Genomic DNA, 26,333 nt, shown 5'->3' on the forward strand with positions numbered 1-26,333 from the left:
CTTCCTGAGATGCTTTTCTGCTCACTATGGTTGTAAGGAGTACTTATTTGAGTTAATATAGACTTCCTGTCAGCTCAGAGCAGTCTGGTCATTCTCCTCTGATCTCTCTCATCAGCAAGTTGTTGCAGCTCGCAGACCCTCTGCACACAGTATGTTTTTTGTTTTTCGCACCATTCTGTGTAAACTCTAGAGAGTGTTGTGTGTGAAACTCAGCAGTTTCTGAAATACTCAAACCAGCCCATCTGATACCAACAACCATGCCACAGTTAAAGTCACAGAAATCACACTTTTTCTCTATTCTGATGTTTGATGTGAACATTAACTGAAGCTCTTGACCGGTATCTGCAGGATTTTATGTAGCGTTCTGCTGCCACATGATTGGCTGGTTAAATGAATGTGCAGGCATACAGGTGTTCCTAATAAAGTGGATGGTGAGTGTATGTGTATGTACATGCTTCTTTTCCAAGAAATTATTCTTGAGCAAACGTGGTTGGTGCAATAAAACAACAAGACATTGTGGTTTTCCAAAACAAGATACTTTATAGTTGATGTCAAAGACAAATGTTAGAGCAAAGGTCCCAAGAAAATGTCTTCTGTAACAATGGAAACAAAATCAAAACAAAGTGATAAAAATAATATGCATTTCTTACATCTGTAAACCTAGAACTGCTCTCGAGCCACAGTGGTCATAGATATATTACTGGCTATAAAGGGAAGTACAGGCTGAGGATGACATACCTGTCAAACATCTGGAAAAAGCCCTTTGATGACTCCAGATGCTCTCCGCTCAACCCAAAAATACATCCAAGGGGTGGGGAATATATATATATATATATATATATATATATATATATATATATATATATATATATATATATATATATATATATATATAAAATCACACAGGCATAATATGTAGTGTGTAGTTCACCTAAAACAAAGTTCTACATAAATACAATAAAATCTGTTGTCTGTATGTCACAAGTGCTAGATAGTTCTGTTTTGTAAAATATTCAAATGTTTTGAAATTGTTTAGCTTTCTCTATTCCATTTTTTACAAGTAAAAAGCACATGTTGGACACAAGAAGCATCGTTCTTTCTGCTTCCTGACCACAGAACAGCCAAGAAAGCAGTTGTGTCCCAAGCCGTTCTCCGATGCTGGAAAAGTCTCGTCCTACAGTGCTCATCGGTTGTGCAAATATGTTACAAGGACAGACAGGCATGCCGACACATAAACCATGCAGAGGTGGAGCAAAGAGAACGATACAAAATTTACCCAGGCCTTTGAATAAACAAGCTAGGCCCAGATTTAATGGCAAATTAGCAGGAATAACAAATGGTCAAATAAATGGGAACAAAATGAAAATAAATGGAATGTGTTATTTTTTTTTTGTTATTTATCCGGATGCTGGGTAGAGAAACCAGATACAGAAAGATTCCTTCTGAGGTGGAAAAAAAGAAAAAAAAAGAAAGAATATGGCTGCCATAGTTCAGACTGCTGTTGCAAAGTGATGTGTGAGTTCTGGTCAAGTGAGCCATCAGAGCCGCTACTTCATTAAGAACACTGATTAAAGCTTCAGCAAAACTCTCAATCAATGACGTTTTTAGTGCGAATCATTCAGTAAAAGAACTGAGGCATGACAAACTAAGAAACACTGCAGCATTTTTGTAAGTGATCATGCTACAGTACAACAATAACAAGTAAATCTTACTTCAAGTGCTTTTAAGTCAAGCAGCTGCGTAATACACAATCAGCTGCACTGAGAATTTGGATGCATCAAACAGAGAACTAAATTTCATTTGGTCAAATTGACAAACTTGCCAGAACATTCACTGAGCAAGACTGTAGCTTGTGTTTTCAGCAGATATTATGCATTAAAGTCACTGCATTATGAAGTGCCATGAGACTGTAAATGCAGAACCAGTGCAGTGTTAAACCAATGGCAGCCAGGAGGAGAGAAGAGAGTGTACACTGAGCAGATATATGAGCATATCACCTTGCACTTCCAATTTTTTTTTTTTTCAAACATGATTGTAATTTTTTTTATAATATATATCTATAGATCATTTTTTTTCATATATAAATCTACTATAAACAGAACATATAGTAAATACACAATTGTTGGAATCATTATACAAAGTAAAAATCTCAATTTCACCCTCCCAAAGAAAACCAGAACCCCAGCATGTGTGTAAAAGGCTGCTCTATAAGAGAAGAACTATGATCTCTAAGCATGTAAAACAACATTGTCAACTGTACAGAGTGTAACAGGGAAACAATAATCAGAAATGTAAAAAAAAAAAATAAAAATAAAAATAAAATAAGTATAAAAAGATTTGAGATGACAAGGAAAAAAAAAATTGAAAAAACAGACAAAACTGGCAGAATGGAGTAGTCATGCTGTATACCAATAAGACTTTAAGAACAACTGTGACTGCAAGTCATGTCTCCTTCGTTAATATGCCCTTCTCCCATCTTGTGTATGAGAATATTAAAAAGAATCGTAAATTCATACAATGACAAAGGTAGTTGCCAAGAGGCTGAACATGAGTTGGGGTTTTCGAACAAATTAGCCCATCTACATCAGTCCACAGTGTGATGTGTTCAATCAGTGTCAAAGTGAATGAAGTCGTCAACGAGCATGCTTGTATATATACACAGGTAAATGGATCATTAAAATGCATACATATGCTGCCATGCAGGTGCTCCATACCTACAGTATGCAATCAGCTCAGAGACTCATGCGAGGAGTGTCACAGCCATCTCCATGGTTTTAGCATCACTGTCAGGGTGAAGGCTGGTGGTCCAATTACTTCCTGGATTGTGTAGCGCACGCGCACACACACACACACACACACACACACACACACACACACACACACACACACACACACACCCACACCCACACACCCCTACACTCCTGCACACACATACACATATACACACTCAATCAGACAGTAGCACCTGCCTGTAGTGAAATCTGTAGGGACGTCCACTGCAGTGCTGCTAGGATTGCAAGAAACATCACGCTGGGCACCAGCACCGAATCTATCTGCTGGAACATCTGAAGGCTCAACGGTATATTTTAAAATTGTTTTCCAGCCCTTTTGCTCATATTTGAAAGATGCCAATGAAAACTGGCCATCTGGACAGAAGGTTATTATCGGTGATTAGCTAGCACTATTAATTGAATCAAATATGAACACTGTGACATTCATACCTATAAAAAGTCTATTGTCTGCTGTGAGAAATACATGAAAAATATAAATAGTTCAATCACTCAACTTTTCTCATAAACCACAAAGTTGTAGAAGAAGATAAACATGTTAACAGTCCTATCATGTATGCCTGCAGTTAGTGGCACTGAACTAACTACTGGTTAGATCTCATGCTTTTAGTTTGTGTTCCTCTACTGGTCTACTGGGAATGGTGTTCAGTAACAGAGCATGCGAGTTAACGGAGACGGATGTATAGATTTGGTCATAGAGTTTGAACAAGTAGCTACATTGGGCTGCACTTGCTCTCAAAAGTACTCAAGAAATCAATTGAAAACCGCTCCAACAATGTTTGCCTGGATATGGCTGGCAACTACCTTCTTGGTTATTTAAAAGTTAAGTCCAAAGCAAGTATCGAAAAAATGCAGAGGAAAATAAATTGCCAATAAAATGATGATAATGTGTGTGAGACACGCACAAGTCTGCAGGACATTCCTGGTAAACATGCAAAGGGCTTTTTGTCCTTCGGGCCTCCAGCCATTCCACTCCTGGAAAAAAAAATGGAGGAGGGTGCGGAAGGACCCGATGGCCTTCCCCTTATGGAACTAGTTTAAGGCAATGTTCTTCTCAAATCATCATTAAATCCACCAGCTCTGTAAAAAAAGGCACAAGCTCTCAGTGTCTCTCTTGTGTGTGTTAGAGGGGTTTCAGACAAGCTGTTTCGTCAGCCTTCGTCCACACATCCTCTAAATTTTCTACCTCTCTCCCACCCTGCCCATGTCTCCGGCCTCTCCTCTCAACCATCTCGCAAAGCATCCAGAAGTAACTTTCAAAGAATTTCCCAATTCGGAATGAAACAGCACCAGTCACTTTTCCCTCCTCAAGAAAAGACAAACCAAATAAGACAACCAAAGAGACAAGAAATAAAACCAGACGAGGACACAGCCATGACAATGTCCACAGTTGAAACCATGCGGACGTTAGTGGCCATGAAAAGAAGAGTTTGTTTTTTAAAGCACCAGCTCTCGCTTCTAGCAGTGAGATGCAAGTCCACATCCTGTTTGAAAGCAGGCGTCTGTTCGGACAGAGCAGAAGGGAGGCCTGGACACACCCTGCTCTAGACAGAGACTTAAACTGCGGAGGTTTTCCACACTGGTGTGCTTGGATTTTTTTTGGAGACGTCTTCGGTCTGTTTTGCTTTCTGTGCTGAAAAGGCACTCGGAGGCGGCGGTGCCATGGAGCCTGGAGCGGCCAAAATTAAACATATGGAGAGAGAGCAGAGTGAGGTCACACACCAGTGAGAGGCTGTGAGCCAAGGAGGTCACCCAGTCAAGTTGGTCACCTGTCATCTACAGTGGTGGTTCTTCCTCCATTGGCTCCTCTTCAGACCTGTGACACATATACAAACCCATTATTTGTCACTGAATACACAACTTATACATAAAACCACTGCAGTTCAACAATAGAACGTACCTTTTCCCCATGTTCTTGGTGGCTACAGACAATGAGGCCATGGCGGTTACAGTCTCAGCCTCCTCTGTCTCACACTTCTGAGCCTCAATCAGGGAGTAGCCCAGCGTCGAAACACTGCGCTGCAGACAGCGCCAGTACTTACCTTCAACAGACATGGATCAGAGGACAATGCTTAGAATCATCATCAAATACTGCGAGACTGTTCTGTCTAGAAATGAAATATTCAAATAATTTGGTTTGGTATTGAGCATAAGTGCAAGATGTCCACTTACTATGGGCTTCCACGACCTTCTCCATGGAGCGCACAGCGTTGAGATTGGGCCTTTGTTGAAGAACCTTCTCAGGTAGTGGTTCCAACTACAGAAAAGTACAGAAAAGAGTTCAGAACATCATGTCACACTGACAGTTTTCATGGCTCTACATTCAGTGGAATATATCACTACAAGGACAGTCATACTCATCTGTCTTTTTATCAACAACCCTTACACACATGCAGTCTTTACAGTGTTTCTCACCATATTAATTAACAAATTAATCAACTTATAACCGGCAAAACAACTGCTAGGTGACACACTGGCATACATTTGAGCCTTTACAGGTGTTAGCTGCAGTGCTCGTGACGGCTTGGCAGGGTTGTCTGTAGAATTGGATTTTACCCCATTTTGACAAGTGGTGGCTTTATGCATCTCAGGAAAAGCAAATTTTTTAAAAGAATTTACTGTTCTCCACCCAGAGGCAGCAACTGTGTTTTGCAGGGTTATCTGCAGTGCTGATGTCTGTCTGGCAGGATTACTGTCCATCTGACAAGGTTATCTGCAGGATAGTTTTCTGCCTGACAGGGTTATCTGCAGGATTGGTGTCTGTTTGACAGGATTAGTTGCAGGACATTTGTCTGTTTGGCAAGGTCACCTGCAGGACAGGTATCCTTTTGGCATGGTTAATTGCAAAACAGGTGTTCGTCTGGCAGGGTTGTCTGCAAGACTGGCATCTCTTTAGCAGAGTTACCTGCAGTGCTGGTGTCTTTTTGCCAATGTTATTTGCAGGACTGGTATCTGTTTGGCAGGATTAGCTGCAGGACTGGTGTCTGGCAAGGTTATCTGCAGGACTGGTGTCTGTTTTGCAGGGTTATCTGCAGTGTTGTAGTGTTGGTGGTTAGCTGGCATTAATCTGTGATATAGTTGGGAGAATACTGTGGTGTTTATATCCTAGTTCAGACTTACAGATGCACTCAACACGTCACTTATAACAATCCCTGCAATGCACACATAACAGTCCACAATACTTGCTTTGTTCCTTGTCAAACTCCAAGGGCGGAAGTGTGGCCAGTGCCAAAAGCAAATGGCAAGGAGGCAATAAGCCATCACTGATGTGGAACAATTCATTTTCATGCCTTGAAAGCTGTAATGACCAAAACCTTTTAATGTGAAAATGTAAAGGAAGAAGACAGGTCTGACCAACAGGCAGCATCTGCATGAAAATGTAGATAGAGGCTAATGTTACAGTGTCCAAGGAGGAAAGGAAACAGAGACATGCTCTTTCCTTCTGCAGACTGACAAAATGGGTGGTTTTTTCACTGACTAGAAAGGAGAGATTAGGAACACTCCTTCCATATACAATGTGAGAATTAGAATTACAGTGAGATTCAGTCCCAAACAAATACAGCACTGTTTCTCCTAATCAAACAATAATCAACAAATGGAAAAGAACTAAATGGAGAAGTGTTTGTGCTTGACTTGTGGACGGCTTCCATGCATGCTCAGTACCTTTCAACTGTAGATGAAGAAAGCCAGAGTTAAATGTGACGCTGAAGTGGAGCCCAAGGGCTGTGGCTGGCCGACAGAGCACCCACGCCAGACAATAAATCTTAGTGTTGATCCACTGGCATTAAGCATAAGTACTGCAAGCTCTATCAGAAGAGTGCCCACCCTCATTTTCGAGTTTGGCACCTGTGCCTCTAAAGAATGCACCGTAACCAGACATTTCAGTGTGGAGAGGGTTCTGCTTTCACTCAAATAGGCATGGTATGTGCCCATATGCATAGTCCCATGTGGTAAGGTAATCCGTCATCTCTGTGTTTGTAAAGCCAGGTGGTCATCTACTCATGATGCCCTGCTGTGCAGCTTCCCTGTAGCTCACTGCCAGTCTCAGCCAATCTCATCACGGTCTGTCAGAAATCTCTCATTGCACCTCACCACAGCCTCGACCCACTAACCCTAACCTACTCCTCCCATTCTCCCATCCCTCCTCCAGACCCTGCTGAGAGTGTAACCCTCACCTGCTCTGGCACAGGCCACTGGGGCCAGTCTGTCCATCAGTTTAAAAGACGACCATGGTGCATTGCTATAAACTTTAATGGGTCTTGTCAGCACTCTCCAAGCAGCTCGGCAGGTTTGGAATGCAAGGCAGTCCCCATGAAATGGGTTTATTTGAGTTGGTACAACTCATCAAGAAAAGTGAGAGGACCCATACAGTTTCAGAGATAAAGAATCACTTTTGCTAGTACAATACCAAATCTATCCTCTTGTCAAAAGCAATCTAAACCCATGGCACTGATTTCAAATGTGCAAGCAAGAGGCCAATTTGGGAAGAAGATACTGTACAAACCCAAAGCTCCAAGGAACCAACCTTTACAGATTTCAGAGAATGTATGATATAAACATTCGAGACCACTCAAGAATTACATAAATTATGTACATTTCATGGTATTGCCGCTTATTCTGTTATGAGAAACATTCCAAGGTCTGCCCTAACTGATTACTGTATATTATGTTTAATTCACAAAGTGACCCTGTATGAAATTATTTGTGACCTTGGTGTTCATTTCCACAGTGTAGAATGTGGTGCGAAGACTTGGAGGTAAAAACATACATGTTTACAGTAACTGCTGGGTAAACACATGGATAACCTCATCAGTAACTGGTAACAATTAGCCTATTAGGTTGTTGTTTATCAAATAATTACTAGGAACCACAAGTTGGAGAGCAACATCTGTTAGTGCACATTCACCAATTAGTCATGAGTTCAGAGTTGACTAACATCAGAGCTCATGCATCATTCATGAGGTATTTAACCTGAAAAAGCTTTCGATTAGTGACTGAAGAGCTGAGGTGGGGGAAAAAAAACAGGTCAGTGGTGGCAAGGTTTATTGCCAGCTCTCTCTCCTAATCTGAACTTTTTTTTGGAGAGGAAACACAATCCTCATTATAGCAGAGACTCCTCATCTTTACTGCTTTACCTTCCAATAAAACAGAATATTTCTCACACTGGACCTGAGTAAAACGCTTGATATAATGACCAGTCACACAGGAGAAGGCAGTGGTGGAAAGTGGAGGAATGATCAAAATGTGTGGGCTTGAAACCGTATGAGTATGATGGGTTAATTTAGGGCTCAGGCCAACTGAAGCAGCTGTGCTCCCATAAGAGTATTCAACACACTCTAGAGCGTGTGTACCCACACATACACACTCCCTCTCTTGTTCTATCAGCCTCATCACGAATCAATGGCCAGCATTCCATCTCTATTACACTGAAGCCTTTGTAAAGACTGTGATAAAACACTTGCTTCCTGAAATTCTGATTACAGGCCTTACTCTCTGTTTATTTGATCTGTTATCAAGTTTGGGGATTTCAACCCTGAGTTTTGGATCCTGAGTTTCTTGTTGCTCAGGTCATCAAATTAAACGTATGGCTGATTTTCACTTGTTCGGATACTGAGAAAACCCCTGCCAGATTTCTGATGAACAGATGCCACAAAAAACACCAGTATTACTTATTAATCATGTGCGTCTGAATTTGGCATGTGATGCGTGTAGTTATTTTGCATGGCGGCAAAACAGTTGGACTCAGCTAATGAGCCGAGATGAGTTGAACTAAGATGTTGTGCAGGTTATTGTCCTTAATGTCACAGCAGTGATGTTATTTTAGAGTTTGGAGCCATGCAATTATATTTTAAAAGTTAAACAGCAATATCTCTCAATATATCTGGTGCTGTTTTATGATGACAGCTTCCGTTAGACTTCAAATGATTCCTAATTTCCTTTGATTACTTCATCTCTGTATCTCGCTCTCTGTTAGTGACCCCATCTGCATAAAGTGTGAGCTTAACAGCTTGCAGATGTGGAACAGGGACACTGTTTGACTGCAGACAGAGAGAGAGAGAAAACAGGGGTATGTCTTTAACTATACTCAAAGATCTGACATTCTACACCCAACACACCCCCAAAGTGAATGATCACTGTAGACGTCTGAAACATATCCACAGAGCAGCAGTGATGCTTTTTGGATCAGTGGTAGCTCTATTTTTAAGACTCCCACTCTTTTCCTCTCGCTTGCTGTCTCCATTTTCTGTCTTCCACTTTCTATCTTTCTTCACCTGCTCCTTGTTTCCTCTCTCCTGCAGACCCCTACACTGTTGTTGCCATACTTGAGATGCTGATCTCTAAGCTGGGATCCAATCAGATAAATTGATTAATATTACGCTGTGAACCAATTTTATTCCCATTCTCTAGCCTCCACTTCTCTAGGTTTCAGTGACCTGTGGGGCTAATACAGTTTACACTCAAGCAATTTCTTTACAAGCTTCAGCAGCCAGTCTTATTGCCCTGTTTACTTCTCTCCTCATCCAGTGGACTGGAAACAGCTCTGTTATTACAGCTCCAGGCCTAGATTTACAAGCTCATCTCAAAAGTAAAACTAACAAGGTCGTCAGCTTACCCGACAGAGAAAAGTGCTGGAGTGACAGCATTTTATCCACCATGCACTGTTTACAACGCTCATCTTAGCCTGCTTCTAAAAACTTGCAAACTGAGCCCAAGAGTTTGAGCTAGGCTGATTTCAGATTTCTCTTCTTTGTGGACAGGATGCCATTAGTTGTTCTGTAAGGTCTCTCAGAGCCAGAGGAGATGGCTTTAGCAGCTTTTCTCTTCAAGTAATTAAAGTAAACACCATGAAGATGTGCCCATGACCTACTTCATGTCCCAAGCACTGTTGCTGTATCTGTAGCTGTCCTGTCAATTATATACATTTCCTTCAAAGAAGGAACCCTTTTGCAGCTTTACTGTGTGCAAAACCTAGCATTGCACAATAGAATATACATGGCTCTAAACAGTGCTTTAGTTTTTAACCCGGACAGTGATGGCATACAGAGTCTACAATGCAGGGGAAAACTCAGATCCATCGTGGCCAAAAACTCAAGCCATTAGCTTAAGAGAAAAGTAAGACCTGCATTTTACTGAGTGTAATCCTTTGTGTGCCATGAATCACAGAAAACAGCTGGTTCAAGAGGGAACACACTTCCACAATTAACCTCCAATTTTTCAGCTTGACTCTTGTTATTCCTCTGCAGTGGGAGCTTCCTCCTACACTGTGCAGCAAAAATGAGATGAGCGAGGAGAGGTTGTAGAACAGAGAGAGGAAATGTATGATTGACAGAAAAAAGAAAATCTGGATGGGACAGTAACACTGTATAAACAATAATTTAAGAGAGCAGGATGATTGATTTGTATACAAAAATATCTTGACCAAATGGCTAATGCTAAAAAAAGAAGAAGAAGAAAAAAAAAAAGGCTACAAAACAAACACTATACACCAATCAGCCATAACATTAAAATGGCTTGCCTAATATTGTGTAGGTCTACCCTGTGCTGCCAAAAAACCTCTGTCCCGTCGAGGCATTGACTCCACAAGACCTCTGAAGGTGTGCTGTGGTATCTAGTATCTGTGGTATAAGATGTTACCAGCAGATACCTCAAATCCTTGCCCAGCGTGCGTTCTTTCCATAGTGCATCCTGGTGCCATCTCTTCCCTAGGTAAGCAATGCAAGCACCTGGCTGACCACATGATGTAAAAGAAAATGTAATTTATCAGACCAGGCCATCTTCTTCCATTGCTCAGTGGTCCAGTTCTGATGCAGGAACTGGACAGGGGTCAGCATGGGCACTCCAACTGGTCTGTGGCTACGCAGTCCCATACACAGCCAGCTGCGATGCACTGTGTGTTCTGACACCTTTCTATCATAGCCAGCATTAATATTTTCAGCAAACTGTGCTACAGTAGCTCTTCTGTGGGATTGGAACAGACCGGCTAGCCTTTGCTCCCCATGCGCATCAATGACTGGGCGTCATTACCCTGTCACCGGTTCACCAGGTGCCCTTCCTTGGAACACTTTTGGTAGGTACTAGCCACTGCACACCGGGAACACCCCACAAGACCTGCCGTTTTGGAGATGATCTGACCCATTCGTCTAGCAAACACAAATTTGCCCTTGTCAAAGTTGCTCAGATCCTTACGCTTGACCATTTTTCCTGCTTCCAACACATAAACTTTGAGAACTGACTGTTCACTTGCCTAATATATCCCACCCCTTGTCAGGTGCCATAGTAATGAGATAAACAATGTTATTCACGTCACCTGTCAGTGGTTTTAATGTCATGGCTGATCTGTGTATTTTTGATAGACTGGATCTATTAAAATATCTGATGGAGTTGAATTATAATAGTAAAATCATCAGATCTCTTATTGCATGAACAGTTTGGTCAATATGCTAAGCTAGTTAATTAAGAAGTAAAAGTTGGCAAACATGATACTTAAATTTTAGATATAAAAGGAGTTAAATCCATACTTTAATGTCATAACAAACTGTACATAGTAACTGGTCATGTTCTTGAAGGCATTTATTTTTATGTTACTGCAACAGATATCTTGTCTTGAGTTTTATCTATGAATTTTTTATTTATTTTATTTTTTTTATTTATTTCTACCCGCTTCATTTATAAGCACTTAAATGGTCACTATATTCAGAGAGTGTAACATTATACTGTGATGCAATGCTTTCTAGGGAAATAAGACTACACCGTCTCTGGTGCCAGGCTACGCTGTGGTTACAAATCCTGGCAGACGTTTTATTCACAACGATAAAAAAGTGCTCAGAATGGAAAACATTAATTGTTGAAGACTTTACATGCCCTGTAATCAAGTTCATATTCTCTGTTAGACTGAAGGACCATCTATACTCCTTTACTGCACTACAATCCCTGACCCTATTTTTTGTGGAGCTCTACAGTATGTTCTTACCTCGTTTCCTAGCAAAGCAGAAACACATGATTCAGACGCATCACAGATGGCAGTGAGGTCGTGACCCCCCTCAAGGGCGAGCACCAGGCGGCCGCCGGCCAGGCCCATCAGCTGCTTGGTCAGGTAGCCAAAACCTGCAGAGAATGAGAAAGGAAGTGTGAGTGGTGTTTAGAGCTTACCCAAGAGCTTTGCCACTTGGCCCTCCATCAAAGGAGCCAAGGACGAAGCAAAGAGGGAAAGAAAGAGAAGGAGGAAAAGAAGGGTATTACATCATATTTTTTCTTCTGTAAAGAAGGCACCCAGGATTTAGTGGGCCTAAACATATAATAAAAGGCAGGTTTAATTTTAATAAATGTGGCTCAGGTTTTCAGCTCCAGGCTGCTTTTGATCTTTGACTATATGCATCCTGTTCTAACCGATTCAGACTTCTCTGAGAAGCCAGTTTAAGGTCCAAATATTTTGCTACATTCCCTTGCAGCACTTAGGAAAGAAAAAAAGACAGTGATATAAAAAGGGAGGAGATGTACTATTGTGTGATAGGCCTTGACAACACGGTAATATGAATTAGGACCAGTGTGTACAGACAAAATGCACTAAAGATTTAATTCACTGATAGAGCACTACACACAAAATACATTAGTTATTTATTAGAGGCCACTGAGTGGACACTGTCTGGAGAAAATGTGTGCGTGTAGTTCAGAGCCACTAAACGCGCATCTGTATGCACAGTCCTCTGGTCAGATCCAAATCAAAGTATGGTTAAGTGTATGTGTGATTGCATACGTGAATGTGCATGTTTATGTGTTCACCAGATATCTGGATAAACGTGAATGTGTATGGTTCCAGAGAGGTCCAGATAAGTGTGTGTGTGTGTGTGTGTGTGTATATGGCTCTACAGAGGTGTGTGTGTGTGTGTGTGTGTGTGTGTGTGGAGGAAAATGGGTCTTGTCACAGGCTGTTGGGCTGATATGAGACCATTCTGCATCACAATCAGATTAAAAGTGGACTTTATCAGCTGGTGCAAACGCAGGCTAAAATTTGAACAAAGGTTCCACTCAAAAACAAATCAGTGTTTATTCTTTACTACGCATGCATTAAACCACTTGCATAAGGAATGGCATGAGGTCATTTTTGGAGTTGCTGTAATCTACAAAGGAGGGTTGAACATATAAGGATGGATTTGTAATAAGATAAAAGGTACATGTTACATGTTTTCCTATATTTTAAGCTTAAACTAGGAATGAGATTAAAATATTTTACTGAGGTAGAATACTTAGCTAAGGGTAGTGAGACTGTTGGATGTACTACATATTTCAGTATGTCCAAGTGGAAAAAGGTCGCTTTGTATGTGCGCCATGATGAAATCTACAAAAACTGGAATAACAGTTAGACAAGTAAAATAAATCTTTACATTCTGCTAAGCAGCATGTGTTTTTCCTCTTCTCTCTCAGGCCACACAGTCAGGCCTCAAAAAAGAAAGGAGTTGATACAAACATGGATAGTGAGGAAAAAAGACAAGAGAGGGACACAGAGAGACAGAGGGACAGAGAGAGACTTGTATATTAATGACTCATTGTTTTATGTTGCGTGAAAGCCTGGTGTGTGGGAGGAGAGCAAAGACTGTGTGCTGGTGTGTGCTGCAGTGCAAATGTGTCAGGGTGAAGGGTACTTGGCCACTCACACTTAGCTGTGAGTTTGTATCCCCCCAGTGGTGGCGGGTGGCCCTCCACAGCATCGAACCCTGACGAAACCAGGACCACATCAGGCGCAAACTCATTAGCAATAGGCATCACTATTGTTCTGCAAAGAAGATAAAGACAGACATGATCATCCCACTATTCTTTATAAAACATCAATGCCAAGAATACAGTTAGATGCAGAAACCCTTTACACAAAACTCTGAACACTAACTCAGAAATAATAAACTAATACCTAATGTCTGCATCAAGAGTTAATAGTAAAACCAGGTATCAATAGGTACAGTAACACTGCTAAAACTATTGTTAGAAGCAGGGGTAAAACCTGATGATTTTAGCCTAAACATACCAGTGTACCATGAGATTTAAAAAAAAAAAAAAAAAAAAAAAAAAAAAAAAAAAAAAAAAAAATTATGACAATGGTAAAACAGGAAACATTCAACCACCCTGCAGTACACAGAGAAGCTCTCTCAAGCTCTCATAAACAAATGCAATACAAAATGATTATTTAAACCCCCCATTTGACTGAAATTTGAAAAAAATGAAAAACTACTGGAGTCATGTACAAATTAAGCAAATTCACTGAAATCGCACCATATCTCCCAACCAGACCTTCTTCAATTTGTTGCATGGATTTGAGAGAGCTTCTCTCTTTACTGCAAGGTGGCTGAATATGATGCCTGCTTTATTCTTCATAGATCTGCACCAGTTATTGCACAAATACAAACATATAAGTTAACCATGTAGTTTGTATCAACCGTGGAACCGTAGATACTTTGGCCCATTGACTAATTTCTACCATTCACTCTAATTTCTAGAAGATCTCTAGACAGCTTCCATACTTTTGGCATGTAGCATACATACAAATATGCTCTGAAGGAGGGGGGGAACAACTTACACTGATTTCAAGTTGCATGCTCAACATCAATGTGTGATTTATAGAAGGACTGTGGGTTTAATGGCCCATTTTGTGGTGAGGCTGTGATTCCTAGCCCAGTCATTGCAATGCACACAGCTCCTCGGCTCGACTAGCCCAGCATGCAGTGCTGACCCGATGACAGCGTGACTGAGCACGGCATATGGCATTAAAACAGTCCCATCAGTCCTCTCTCACTCTAGAACTTTAATAAAAGGTAACAAATGTATGCTCCCCTGTCTGAGTCTCATGCCATAAAGCATAGTGAATGTTATCATTGGGTAAGGAATATCAGAGCACACGCCAGCATGAGATATGTGTATTGCCTGGGCAGGAGGATATTATGACTGAGCTTATGACTATAACCTCTGGCTGGCCGGTTCCAGTGTCCCTGAAGCACAGCCAGCTGTGAGGCTATATTAAGCGCCATTACGATGCTGCATTTCACTGGCCTGCAGCTGGAGAGGAACTGGATCTGCCTGGGGTTTGGTGGGGCTGCAGTCAGAGCTCTCTCTGAGGATCTGGTTGGAGCATAGCTTGCCGCTGCAGTGTAGGTGTAGGCAGATTATAGGCTGGCTTTGTGTTGCTTTTCTTTAGATGTGGGTAGGTCTTGCACAGCTGAAACCTGTCCGCAAGTACCGCAGCTGAAGTCAGTCTGTAAATACCCGTCATGGTCTTCAGTGTATTCTTAAAACATTACGTATCCTACAACAACCTATCTACCTCATTCTGATTTGGCTAAAAGTTGACGTCAAATCTTGGCTTTATTTTTGTATTGGGGAACACAATCCTGTTCCATAACTGTCAAAGATGTTTAAGTACATGTAACACAGTTCTTGTTAGTGCAGCTTGGGGTCATGTCACGTAGGTAGTTTATTTGATTTGGTTCAAGTAGCTTGGCTGCTGTAGCTATAGCCATGCCTCAGACGTAAATGTGAGTGTGATCCATTAGCAGCAATGGCTAACACCACACAGATTTTGGAGCAGCTGTTGGGAGCTGTACTTTGCTGACCTGGAACATGGTACTTGGATGCATGGGCTTGGTGCTGGAGATCTGGCTCCTAAGATGGCTGAGGTCCAGTCAAGCCTCATGCTTTAGATTCCATTCTGCACTTAGCATAATTTGTAATTGAAGCACACAGCCCAATATCATTCACATCTCAAACCTGAATTTAGTGATCCTGGAGTTATTATGGCTCCACCAGGTTGCACCATTTTGTATATTGATGGTACTAAGGTGGACTGATGAAAACGAGGGAAGAGTGGGTGAGATGCCGCCAGTGGGTACACCAAAGAATATGGTGAGTATAGTGGTTTTCAGAAGTGTTGGTAAGAACATCATAGTCCTCCAAGCTGAAAATACTTAATAATATTTTCACAGTCAACAGTGACTCTCGTCATTGCATGTTTTGGCTTGTTTTGTGGCTACACATAAAAAATTCAGTCTCACAACGCCGCTTGGAAAAAGTGTTGACTGGCCACTGATGGTCTTGGGTCAATATTTTAGACAGCTCTAGAACTAAGGAAAATGTATTCGTTAGCAGGAAAGAAGTCTCTGTCTTCATCTCATTGCAGCCTCAGACAGACTTTCTGCCACAGGTGACACTTGCTGACGCTATGCTTCGCTTATGCAGCTGCAGCAAAGTCTGGCTGTGTTTCTCCTGTGTCTGGAGCACGATGCACAAAAGCTTTGATGCTTTACATGCAGGCCACAGGCATGCCGATGGCTGCCACAAACCTGGAGTCGAGACTTGGAGCGCCAGCAGTGGGGTGGGTACCGAGCCCGCTGCCTCACTTTGATGTTCTCAGTTAGACGCGCTAGCGCCATGCACCCATCAAAAATGTTCACATCATCACATTCCCTCGATGGACCCCCACCAAAACTTGCAGTGTTCTGCCATAAGCCACAGCCATGATCTCTTGGTGACGAGTGTGGAAATTCTGCATTAAAGCGCAAGTATGAATCATGCACTGTCTGATCTGGGAAGAAGAAAAGAGCTCCTCTAATTATATTGGGAATACTGAGATTTATGACCCACGGAGCGGGAGTCTTGGGTCTAGGCTAACTGTCCGCGGACTTTTACTCAGCTTGTTGCTTTACTCCTGATTCTAAGCAAAACTGAACCGAACAGAAAGGGGACGGCTTATCGTCTGGACCACACAGATATGTAATGACTATAAATCAAAGCAGGCTGTGACCCTCACAGAACCCATGGGCCTCTCACACTTCACAGATCCCAAACACCTTTTTTTAACCCTCTTCTCCATGCTTTGCCCTTGTCTTTCAGACCTGTGTGATTTTCCACAGGAGTAAAAAAGCAGGCTTGGGTATGACATCCTTGAAAGCAGCCTGTCAGGACCCTCAGTGGAATATGCTCTGAGAATACTTCTTACTAAACTACCAAGCATCCTATAGTCTGTCTAACCTTATGTGTGATCAAATTGCAAAGACACGTACACAGCTGAAGTGGTATCTGTGTAGATCCCACCAGGTTTTTTGTTAAGCTCACCTCTTGAAGAGTAGGCTCATAAAGAGAAAGCATGCCGTGTAAAGTCAAAGAGAGCAGCATTAATAATCACTAAGCATTCACCCAGACCCCCTCATCAGCCTAGAACATATTCCTTCATCCTTCAACCACCACACAGTCAGGGTCCTTGCTAAATCTTAAAAGTTCCATAAATGTTCGCTACCAGAAACTAGTGGGCAGAGCGCTGCTTTAAATATTTTTAAATACATAATGCAGCATTAGAAAATACTATTTAAGGATAGAAATAGGAACTTGGAAAGTTGCTATATTGTATTTTTCTTGATTAGCGTTATTGTACTCTTTGATTTAATGCTGAAAAGCTTGAAACCATCTTTTTCAATAACTGAGAAGTGTGAACCAAGAAATAAAAAGACAATTCTCTTTGGAATTTTTCCAGCTCATTTCTGAGCCAGGATTAATGGCAACTGTCAGTATCCCACTGTGTTTAGTGGTTATTGCAGGCCAGTACCCTGACAGTAGTGCTAAAGAAACAGACTGTGCTGCTCTCAGTGGCTTTCCCAGGGCCAAAGGAACATGCATTTACAGCACATGGGCTTTCCTCTCTTTCCCAAGAGCTTATCAGAAAACCTCAAAGCCCTTTACTCTAAAGATGACAGTATCCCCATCTTAGTCATAAAACAATTGCTATCAATATACTTTCTCAACATTTATCCTGAAAGTCATGTGAAATTTTCCCTCTGCTCCCCTAAATCATTGGGGTAATGTGCCTCCCCCTTTGACTCTTTTACCAAGAAAGATATATTTGGGAAATGACTAGTCACCTAGCCTGATAAGACGTTTCCTGATTTTAAGTCTAGACCAATCAGTGTGTTCTGGTGAACTATGGTGAAGCCTTCACTGATGAAAATAACTATACTCACTAATGAGGAAAAATCAAAGTAGAAACCAATATAGTGGGCTAAAGGTCCATGTGTACAAATGATTGGCTACTGGAAGGATGCCAGAGCCAAACCCATCTAGAAAACCTTTTGAAAAACAGTTGGGACCAGTTTCTAGGCATGGACGGTTATGATGGCTGGGACAAGTTCTAATGGATCATCAATCAACTCCTAGAGCCCAAATAGCCATTGGAGAGTAAAATAGTCTTTCTGCTTCTTCTCTTTTATGGATAGTGGCAGTGCATTTGAAAGGGTCAGAGGAGTGTAGCATGCAGAGCTGGAAAATGGCTTGGCAGAAGCAACTTGTTGGAAGAGAACAGAAGGTTTTGTATCTACAGGATATGATGATGCTACACCAAATAGAGATCAGGGCAATTTGTAAATGATCCAAACAGACACTCTTTCAAACGCACACATTTTGGAATCAGAGAAGGTCTTCTTGACATGGCATTGACAAGAAATGCGCCAAGGTCCTTCTCATTAAGCCCTCATCCGCTCCACCAAAAATAAATGTTCTAAATCCACCTCCAATTATCATCACTAAAAGGTCTTGCAGAGGAAAATGCTTGCAATGAAAGACCCAAACAGCAGCTGATCCACTGCAGAAGACATCAGGATCATGAGAGATGGCTGGCAAAGATTTATGAGTGCTAATTAGCAAAGGCCTCTACAGATTCTCCTGCAATGCACTGAGACAAATTGTGAGAAGTGGAAGTGGGACAGGGGACCACATGCTGTCAAAACATGATTCATCCTTACAATTCTGTCTAATTTCCAAAAAGAGGGAGGCCAGTAGTGGTTAGAGGAAACAATGGGGCCCACTTGTAAAACCACCAGGACCAACAAAGGGTTAATACTATCCAGGGCTATCTGTCAGGCTCAAAGGCTTTTCCAATCTCTCCCCTATACAAAAAAAGTCAAGAAAGACCTAAAAGGAAAAGAAGGGGGAAAACACTTCAAAGCCTTGTCATCTGGCATTGCAGAGAGCTGGTTTGAATTAACTTCAATTCTCCTCTCCTTTTCCAAGTTCATGGCGAGAATGCCTTGGCTTCTGGTTTTCATTAGAGCCAATTTTCTTATCTTTTTTCTCCCTCTTTCTTCATCTCAAGCTTGATCCCCTGTAAATGCAACGTGGCACTGAGTGTAGCTAAATAAGAAGGTGCTGCCCGCAAGGCACGCATTGTCTCACATAGCCCACAAAACGCAGCTCAGAGGCAAATAAAGAAAATGCAGAGAAAGGGAGACAGTGGGAGGAAGACAGAAAGAGAGAAAGATGTTGGTTGTTTACACCAGAGCAGCCTTTATTTATCTGTTCCTCTCATCTGTTTAGTGGGATACAGATTTTTCCATTCAGACTTTATCATTACTGCAATAATGCAGTATTTACCAAGCAGGGAGAGAGAGTGAGCGAGTGTGTGTGAGAGAGAGAGATAGAGAGAGCACTGAATTAAAAACTGATGGTAGTTGATGGAAAGAGAGAGAAGGCAAGGACAGTGAAAGAGAGCAGGAAGTGAGAGACAAAAGGAAAGATATATGGACTGTTGGGCTCTCCCTCTCCAGTCTTAAGGGAGAGATAAATCAGTGTTCAGAGAAGGGCGCAGTGCTGTGTGAATGATGTGAGCAGCAGGGTAGTGAGAAAGAGTGAGAGAGAGTAGGAGAGAAAAAGAGAGAGCAAGCAAGGAAGAGTTTGGCAGGCGGACGGTCCCTTCAACGGGTTGGAACTCAAAAATTGCCAAACATGGATTTAATGCATCAGATAATTGCCAAGTCCTTCATGTGGTGGATTGCGTGCATTAGCAAAAAGGAGAACATCAAACTGAGCAATGTATAAAAAATAAGTTTCTATTAATAAACTCCTCTGTCCTGGACAAGTAGAGCAGTTTTGTGCAGGAAACTGTGAACCTTTTTCATTCATTCATTTTCAGTACTGCTTTATCCTGGTCAGGGTCACGGGGCTTATACCGGGAACACTGGGCATGAGATGGGAATACACCCTGGATGGGAAATTGACTTATGTCAGTTGCACATATATGTTTCAGATTTCTGACTGAAGATAAGTCTTATTTCTGGGTTGGAGGAGATTTGTGACGCCCTGGGTAATAAGTTAGGTAAATGTTCAGTAAGTTTGCTCAGCTCATTTAGACAAACCTATATAAATTACTTTAGATGAAATTCCACTAATTGCTCTGCATAATTAGCACATTGAGAAGTGAAAAAAAAAATCAAGTTCAAATGCATCACTGTACAAAAAAATTTGACCACAGTAGTTATTACACAACATGGTCATAATACTTTAGACATTTCCCACAGTTTTGTAAAAAGTTGAAGACCTCCACCATTTCTTCCCACTAGCATCAACTAGTATCCTCTGATTATTTCTGTTTCATGGGTGCAAAGCCAACTATAGCCTATAGCCAGCAATTACATTTACAATTTGTATTTATTTACATTTCGCCTAGATGGATTTACAAGATGTCTTAAAATTGTATCATTTCAAACCAGAAGTATATGGATTAAGAATAGCAGAAGATTGTTAGAAAGTGCCAAAAGGGAGGGAGAGACCTGTCAGTGCATAAGCATATTTACTTTTCCAATAGGGTACAGTTCAATTCAACAAAGCTTTCCAGTACTAAACTGACGACATGTGACATTGACACCCTTGGTAAAAGAAATACATTGAAGGTGTTGTTGTAATATTACATATTAAAACTCAGAAAACACATGTATACTATATGGACAAAAAACTGTGGACACCTGACCATCACACCCATATGTGGTTCTTCCCCAAAATGTTGCCAAAAAGCTAGATGCACACAACTGTATAGGATGCCATATATGCTTTGTATGCTGTAGCTTTACAGCTTCCCTTCACTGGAACTAAGGGAGCACAACCTTGTTCCAGCATGACCTTGTACCCCATGTCCACGAAGCCATGGTCTGCCAAGGTTGGTGTGGAGGAACTCGAGAGGCCTGCACAGAGTCCTGACCTCAACCCCACTGAACACCTTTGGGATGAAGTGGAACACCAACTGTACCCCAGGCACCTCACTAACGTTCTTTTGGCTGAATGAGCACAAATCTCCACGGCCATGCTCCATAATCTAGAGGAAAGCCTTCCCAGAAGAGTGGAGGTTATTATAAGAGAAAAGGGGACTAAATCTGGAATGGGCTGTTCAACAAGCACATAGGGGTATGATGGTCAAGTTTCCACAAACTGCATAATTGTTATGTTTTTCATTGTACAACTGTACTGTCCAATGAGAGAAGACAGAGCAATAGAGAGCAGAGGAGCAGAGAAGAGAAATGAAGCAGGGAGAGACAAAGAGGAGAGCAGGCCAGACTGCAGTGCTGTGGGTACCATGATCAGTATGAATGGTCTGACTGTATGGGGCTATGTGCCAGGTTCAGAGTGGCGGCTGGCAGGAAGGACTTGGACTGAATCATCCAGCAGCTCAGTAAAGTGTGCTTCTGAGAGTCATACACCACAGTACCACACACTGCTGCTCCAGCAGACTGGGTCTCCAGTGACTAACCCTGACTCACACTTCAACACGTTATCCCTCATATTCCTCAGCCAATGACACTCAGTATTCCCTTAGGATCACAGAATAATGCTGCTAGCTGCACAGAGTCCACATATCATACATCAGCTGTTTGCTTCAGCTCTTCAGTGTAGAGGTCTGCATTACTGCCAGACTCCAGTGGGACATGTGGAACTCTATGCAATAAGATGAAAGGTTGCAGGAGGAAGCGGGTGGTCAAGTAGCTTGTGCAGGTGGGAATTGGGAAAACACTATTGTGAAAGAAATTCTGCTACGTGAAAGAAGGACAATATTTTTTCCACCTTTTCCTACTTTTCAATGTTAGACGATTGTTTCAACACTTAGCCTACTATGAGCCTTATTTATTAAATAATGACATATCATACTTTTGATCCCTTTATAGTTACACTTATTATTGTGGAACATCTGTGAAACAAGTTAGTTCCTGTTACCATTTATAGCTTTTATCTCTCTTGAAATTAATAAGACAAAAAAGCAGCTTGTCATGCTATTGAGAAACCACAAACCACAAATTCCTCTGTCATGAAGACTCTCCCATGTTGGAAAACTTAAAGTTACAGCTTCACCTCTGACTGTTAAAGTGCTGTCACTGGAGACTCCTTCCAAAAATTCTAAATATACGTCTCAAAAATTCAGCATATCAGAAATGCAGACGGCTCTATTTTATGAATTGGTGTTATAGAAAATGAATCAACACCTTCTGATCAATCAGAATAGCAAATTCAATGGTACTACAAACATTTTTAACTAAAAGGATTGTGTAGAATACATAACAATTACTGTATGTGTGCTAGGCTTACCTACTTTTATCATGGTAAATATGGAGTCAGTGAGACATCCACATGTGCAGAAAATAAACTGCTAAAAGTAACAAAAGGCAGATCCGGCATTTGTAACACTAACGGAATGCATTTCTGTGAAACTTTTGCTGTGCAAGCGAAAGTGAGATAAATGCCAGCAGGACACGTTATAAACAGACTGAATAACGTGTGCGCAGGACCACTCCATGTAAGAAGTGTGCTGTGGGAAGCTACACGTCTGGCCACAGTGAAGAAAGTACCGGGTGATGCAGTGTGTGAAGCAGCTGGCATCACTTAGACCCTGCGTGCGGAGCTTAGGCCGGACCGAAACTGTGCTGTTTATCAGTGATGCGCTGCAGGGAGATTTACAGTGCCCGCGAGACTGGAAGACAGGACCAAAGGCTGATTGGCGTGCTGAGATGGAGGTGAAGAAAGGGATGAACACGGATCATCCAGGTTCATCGCAGACATGCTGTGGGCTGTTTGTCACGCCGCTTGTCTACCTGCAGGATCAGAGTGAACGTGCTCGTTGTGGACTGACCTCTTCAAAGCAGAGGTCTGAAATAGGCCGTGTGCTGGCGTTCTGGGGGGAGAGGGTTATTAATAGTCCCAGACACCGGAGCTAATGGGGCTCAGACCTACTGGCACATCCTCAAAGACTCGCATCAGGCCCCGTACACAGATAAAAGAGACTGGCCAAAAGAGGGGTGGTGCTTAAACAAATTGTTACAAGACATTGTTTTGGAAGCTTTCTTCTCCAACTTTCTTTTATTCACTCTTACATGCTGAAAATCCATGTGAAAGTTGTAGGCAACATGCACAATTTCTTCAGCTGCTTCTTCAAGATGAAATCAGTGCAGCAGTTCTGTGACGTTTATTTATTTTTTACATGCAGTTGTGCAACACATTATCCATTTTACCTTCCTTATAAGTCAAGCATACAGTGAGTTACTCACTACTTGGAAATCTTAACTGTGGATACTGCTGCTTTCAATATTCTCTTTGCGTCAGAGTAGCAGGCATGAGACAGCTCAGGGACCTCAAGCTTACGCACAGTACAAGAGGAAACAAATTGTACCTTAAATAAGTTTAAGGTAATGTCTACTTGTATCTTCCAGTAGTGCACTAGTTGCAGGGCTTTCCGTCTATCAGCAGGACGCTCTCTAAACCTGAACCACGCATGGCTTAAATAAACACTCAGAGTACTGGCAGGCTCGCAGTGACATGAGCGCTCAAAGGAATAACAATGAAGATATTAAAAACATCACACCTACTTAGCCACAGAGAAATGGCTTGTTATCAAGGTTATTATAGTTCATAAAAATTGTCATTGAAAATAATGTACCAAAAAAAACTGGAAATAACTGAAATAAAATAAAAGTAAGATGTAAATAATACATATTTTTCTATTTTACTGTTGAAAATGGCTCCACAACCTTCAATTTGCTTCCAGAACTTAAATTAGTAAAATTAAAACTATAAACTGAATAAAAATATAAAAAAATGTATCTACCAAAACAACATTACAAGCTAAATTAAAAAAAAAAATTTAATATAAACTTAAAATACTGTCAGAACTAGAATAACACTGATGGTTACCTGAAGGCCGCCAGATATTCCACGTCTCCCATGGGAGGCTCCAGACCACCAGTGAAGGCCATGTTCACATTGAAGCCCACACCAGGCCCCGAGCCCACCTGGTACACAAACAAAGACATACACAGCCTTAATACAGCAAGAATTTGCTTTATTAAAAAAAAAACAAAAAAAAAAACAAGGAGGAATATTTTAGCATTTTGGAACCAGAATTAAATAAATAAATAAAGTTGTGTAGTTTTGGATATAACAGTGGCACTTCTCTGATTCAGAAGGAATCAATTATAAACAAATATATTGATTCACTGAAAAAAATCAAAAGAGCAGGAACTTTTTCAGGAACTCAGAAATCATGTGATCATTGGAGGAACCAGGGCCGATTATAGTTTCTAGGCCCTAGATTCAGACCCGTTTTCTGTTTCAGCTTCAGGTTACATAGATTTCTGTGGCTCCAAAACGTTTTAGGAGAAGCATGTTGTACTGTCAGTGTCCTGTTTAATGTTAGGCTCCTGGATCCAGTCTGACCCTAATCAGGATAAAGCTCTTCCTGAAGATGAATGAATGAATATATGTTGCACTGAATGACAGTGATTGCTCAAACACAAGTGTCACAAAATTAGCAACCGTATTACCTACAGAAAAAACCTGCATTTATTCAACAAGCAATTGCTGGAAAGTTTTTTTTTTTTTTTTTTAATTAATTTCTATAGCACTTTTGGTTTTAATCCAAGATGCAAATAAAAATGTGTGCTGTGTACATGTTTCCATTGGCATGCTGGTCATGGCAAAGGCATGATATTTTGCTTTAAGCAAGTACAGCTAGTTTAAAAAGCAACATTAATGTTAACATTTACAGAACAAAGCAAAACAATAGACAACAATATCAAACTCCTCCATGTTTGCTGTGATGCTAGAACAACACACTGTTGCACAGTTAGTACCACTGCTGTTATATACGCACTGCTTAAGGCCACTGTGGGATCTAGGACTAGTGTGTGTGTGTGTGTGTGTGTGTGTGTGTGTGTGTGTGTGTGTGTGTGTGGGTGTTTGTTTGACTGAAGGAAAATTAAATGGAGAGAAGTGTTATTCTTCTTTTCTCAGTCTGTGAGACATGATGAGTCGGTGTCTCAGCTGCGTCTGTGGTTCTGACCTCATCAGGAGCGCCACTGCCAGGAAAGAAGTTCCCGTCGTCATAGCGATGCAGAGAAAGATACAGCACATTGGGGTCACTGTAGAAAGCCTGCTGGGTGCCGTTGCCATGGTGAACGTCCTAAAAGAAGAGTGGTGTTATTATTTAGTGTTTGGTGGTGTAAATACAAATACAAATACATACTCAGTAAAAAAAAAAAAAAAAAAACAAACAAAAAAAAAAACACACCACTCGTATGAACATGAAAAATATTACACAGTCATTTACATAATGTCAAAATCAGATGCTATGCTGGAAAAGACATTGTGTGACACATTTTCATAACATTAAAAATGTATAAACATTCTATTCTGAGCTCACTGTAATAATGTTTAATAGCTTTGTGAGTCTCATCCTGTGTCTTTTGATCTGAGGCGCTGTGTGTCATGGCGTGTACTGCTCCAGCAGAAGTGCTGCGTGACAGACAGGAGGAAATGAACGGCATTTCAAAGGCATCCTGAGACCTTAATGATCTCAGTCGAGTCTGGCCAGCAGGATTACTGCACTCCGAGGCTCATATCATGCCACTACAGGCCTGAGAGGGATACTCACTGACCTACATACATATATTAACCTGTCAGTGTCGATATGGAACGGTTTATGAAAATAGTTTCAGGTTGTGATAGACAGACCATGGCTTTAGAGTGTATGGTGTGCGAAGAATAAATTTCATATTGTTTTAAAAACTGATATCTTAATTTAGCAAACTGAAGTCTGTAAGGAATAGAGTTTCCATTACCTCCCTGAAGTTGGTTAGTTTCAAATAACAGCCTGTGCTTTGTATGTTTTATTCCACTTATACCACAGTAAATTACTAACGCTTACAATTTGTACTTATTACAGAAATTTTTTACAATTTACAAATTTTTTTGAGACAAGTTAGCTCATGTTATCACTTAAATAATAGCAGCTATAAATGTTCTCACCAGTCTCTCAAAACTTGCAACTTGCCATATTAACAAGAAACTAGAACTCACAAAGTCTTCTACCTGACTGTTACAAAGTGCTGAGACAGCTTCCATAAATATTAATGAAACATCTTCGGAGAGAAAGCTTCATCATGGCAACTGATTATATATTTTTCATTGTTAAATAGCAACACATTTAAAAATGAATTGGAGCATCTGCCATACAAGTCCCTGTGAATGAGCTGTTATTATAGAAATAATAATATACTAGAAGGAGGGCATTAATATAAATGTGTGATTTGAATTACAAATGACACCACTGTCAGAGCTGCTGTTATACAAAATGAATCAACACCTTCTGACCAATCAGAATTGAGAAGTCTCTGATAAAAATACATTCTGAGAACACTGAGTTTTCATGAAGCAATGCTGCATATCCGATGCCACAGAGGTCATTTAATTATTTGCATTCTTTTA

At 41.1% G+C, this 26,333-nt stretch overlaps 1 protein-coding gene across 6 annotated transcripts in view; it reads right to left on the bottom strand.

Annotated features, from left to right (window-relative positions):
* Positions 1-520: 520 nt before the first annotated feature.
* The window catches only part of hdac4 (histone deacetylase 4), a 170,276-nt gene continuing 144,463 nt past the window's right edge, over positions 521-26,333 (bottom strand). For all 6 annotated transcript variants that reach the window (XM_034304207.2, XM_034304205.2, XM_053234270.1 and 3 more), the window contains 7 exons: positions 24,910-25,029; positions 23,763-23,860; positions 13,442-13,560; positions 11,761-11,894; positions 4,962-5,046; positions 4,690-4,831; positions 521-4,605 (listed from right to left, as the gene is read on the bottom strand). In XM_034304207.2, the coding sequence (XP_034160098.2) occupies positions 4,566-4,605; positions 4,690-4,831; positions 4,962-5,046; positions 11,761-11,894; positions 13,442-13,560; positions 23,763-23,860; positions 24,910-25,029 (738 nt within the window). In that variant the 3' untranslated portion in view covers positions 521-4,565. The remainder of the gene's footprint in view (positions 4,606-4,689; positions 4,832-4,961; positions 5,047-11,760; positions 11,895-13,441; positions 13,561-23,762; positions 23,861-24,909; positions 25,030-26,333) is intronic.

Source organism: Pangasianodon hypophthalmus, chromosome 5 (genome assembly GCF_027358585.1).
Source record: "Pangasianodon hypophthalmus isolate fPanHyp1 chromosome 5, fPanHyp1.pri, whole genome shotgun sequence".
NCBI lineage: Eukaryota > Metazoa > Chordata > Actinopteri > Siluriformes > Pangasiidae > Pangasianodon > Pangasianodon hypophthalmus.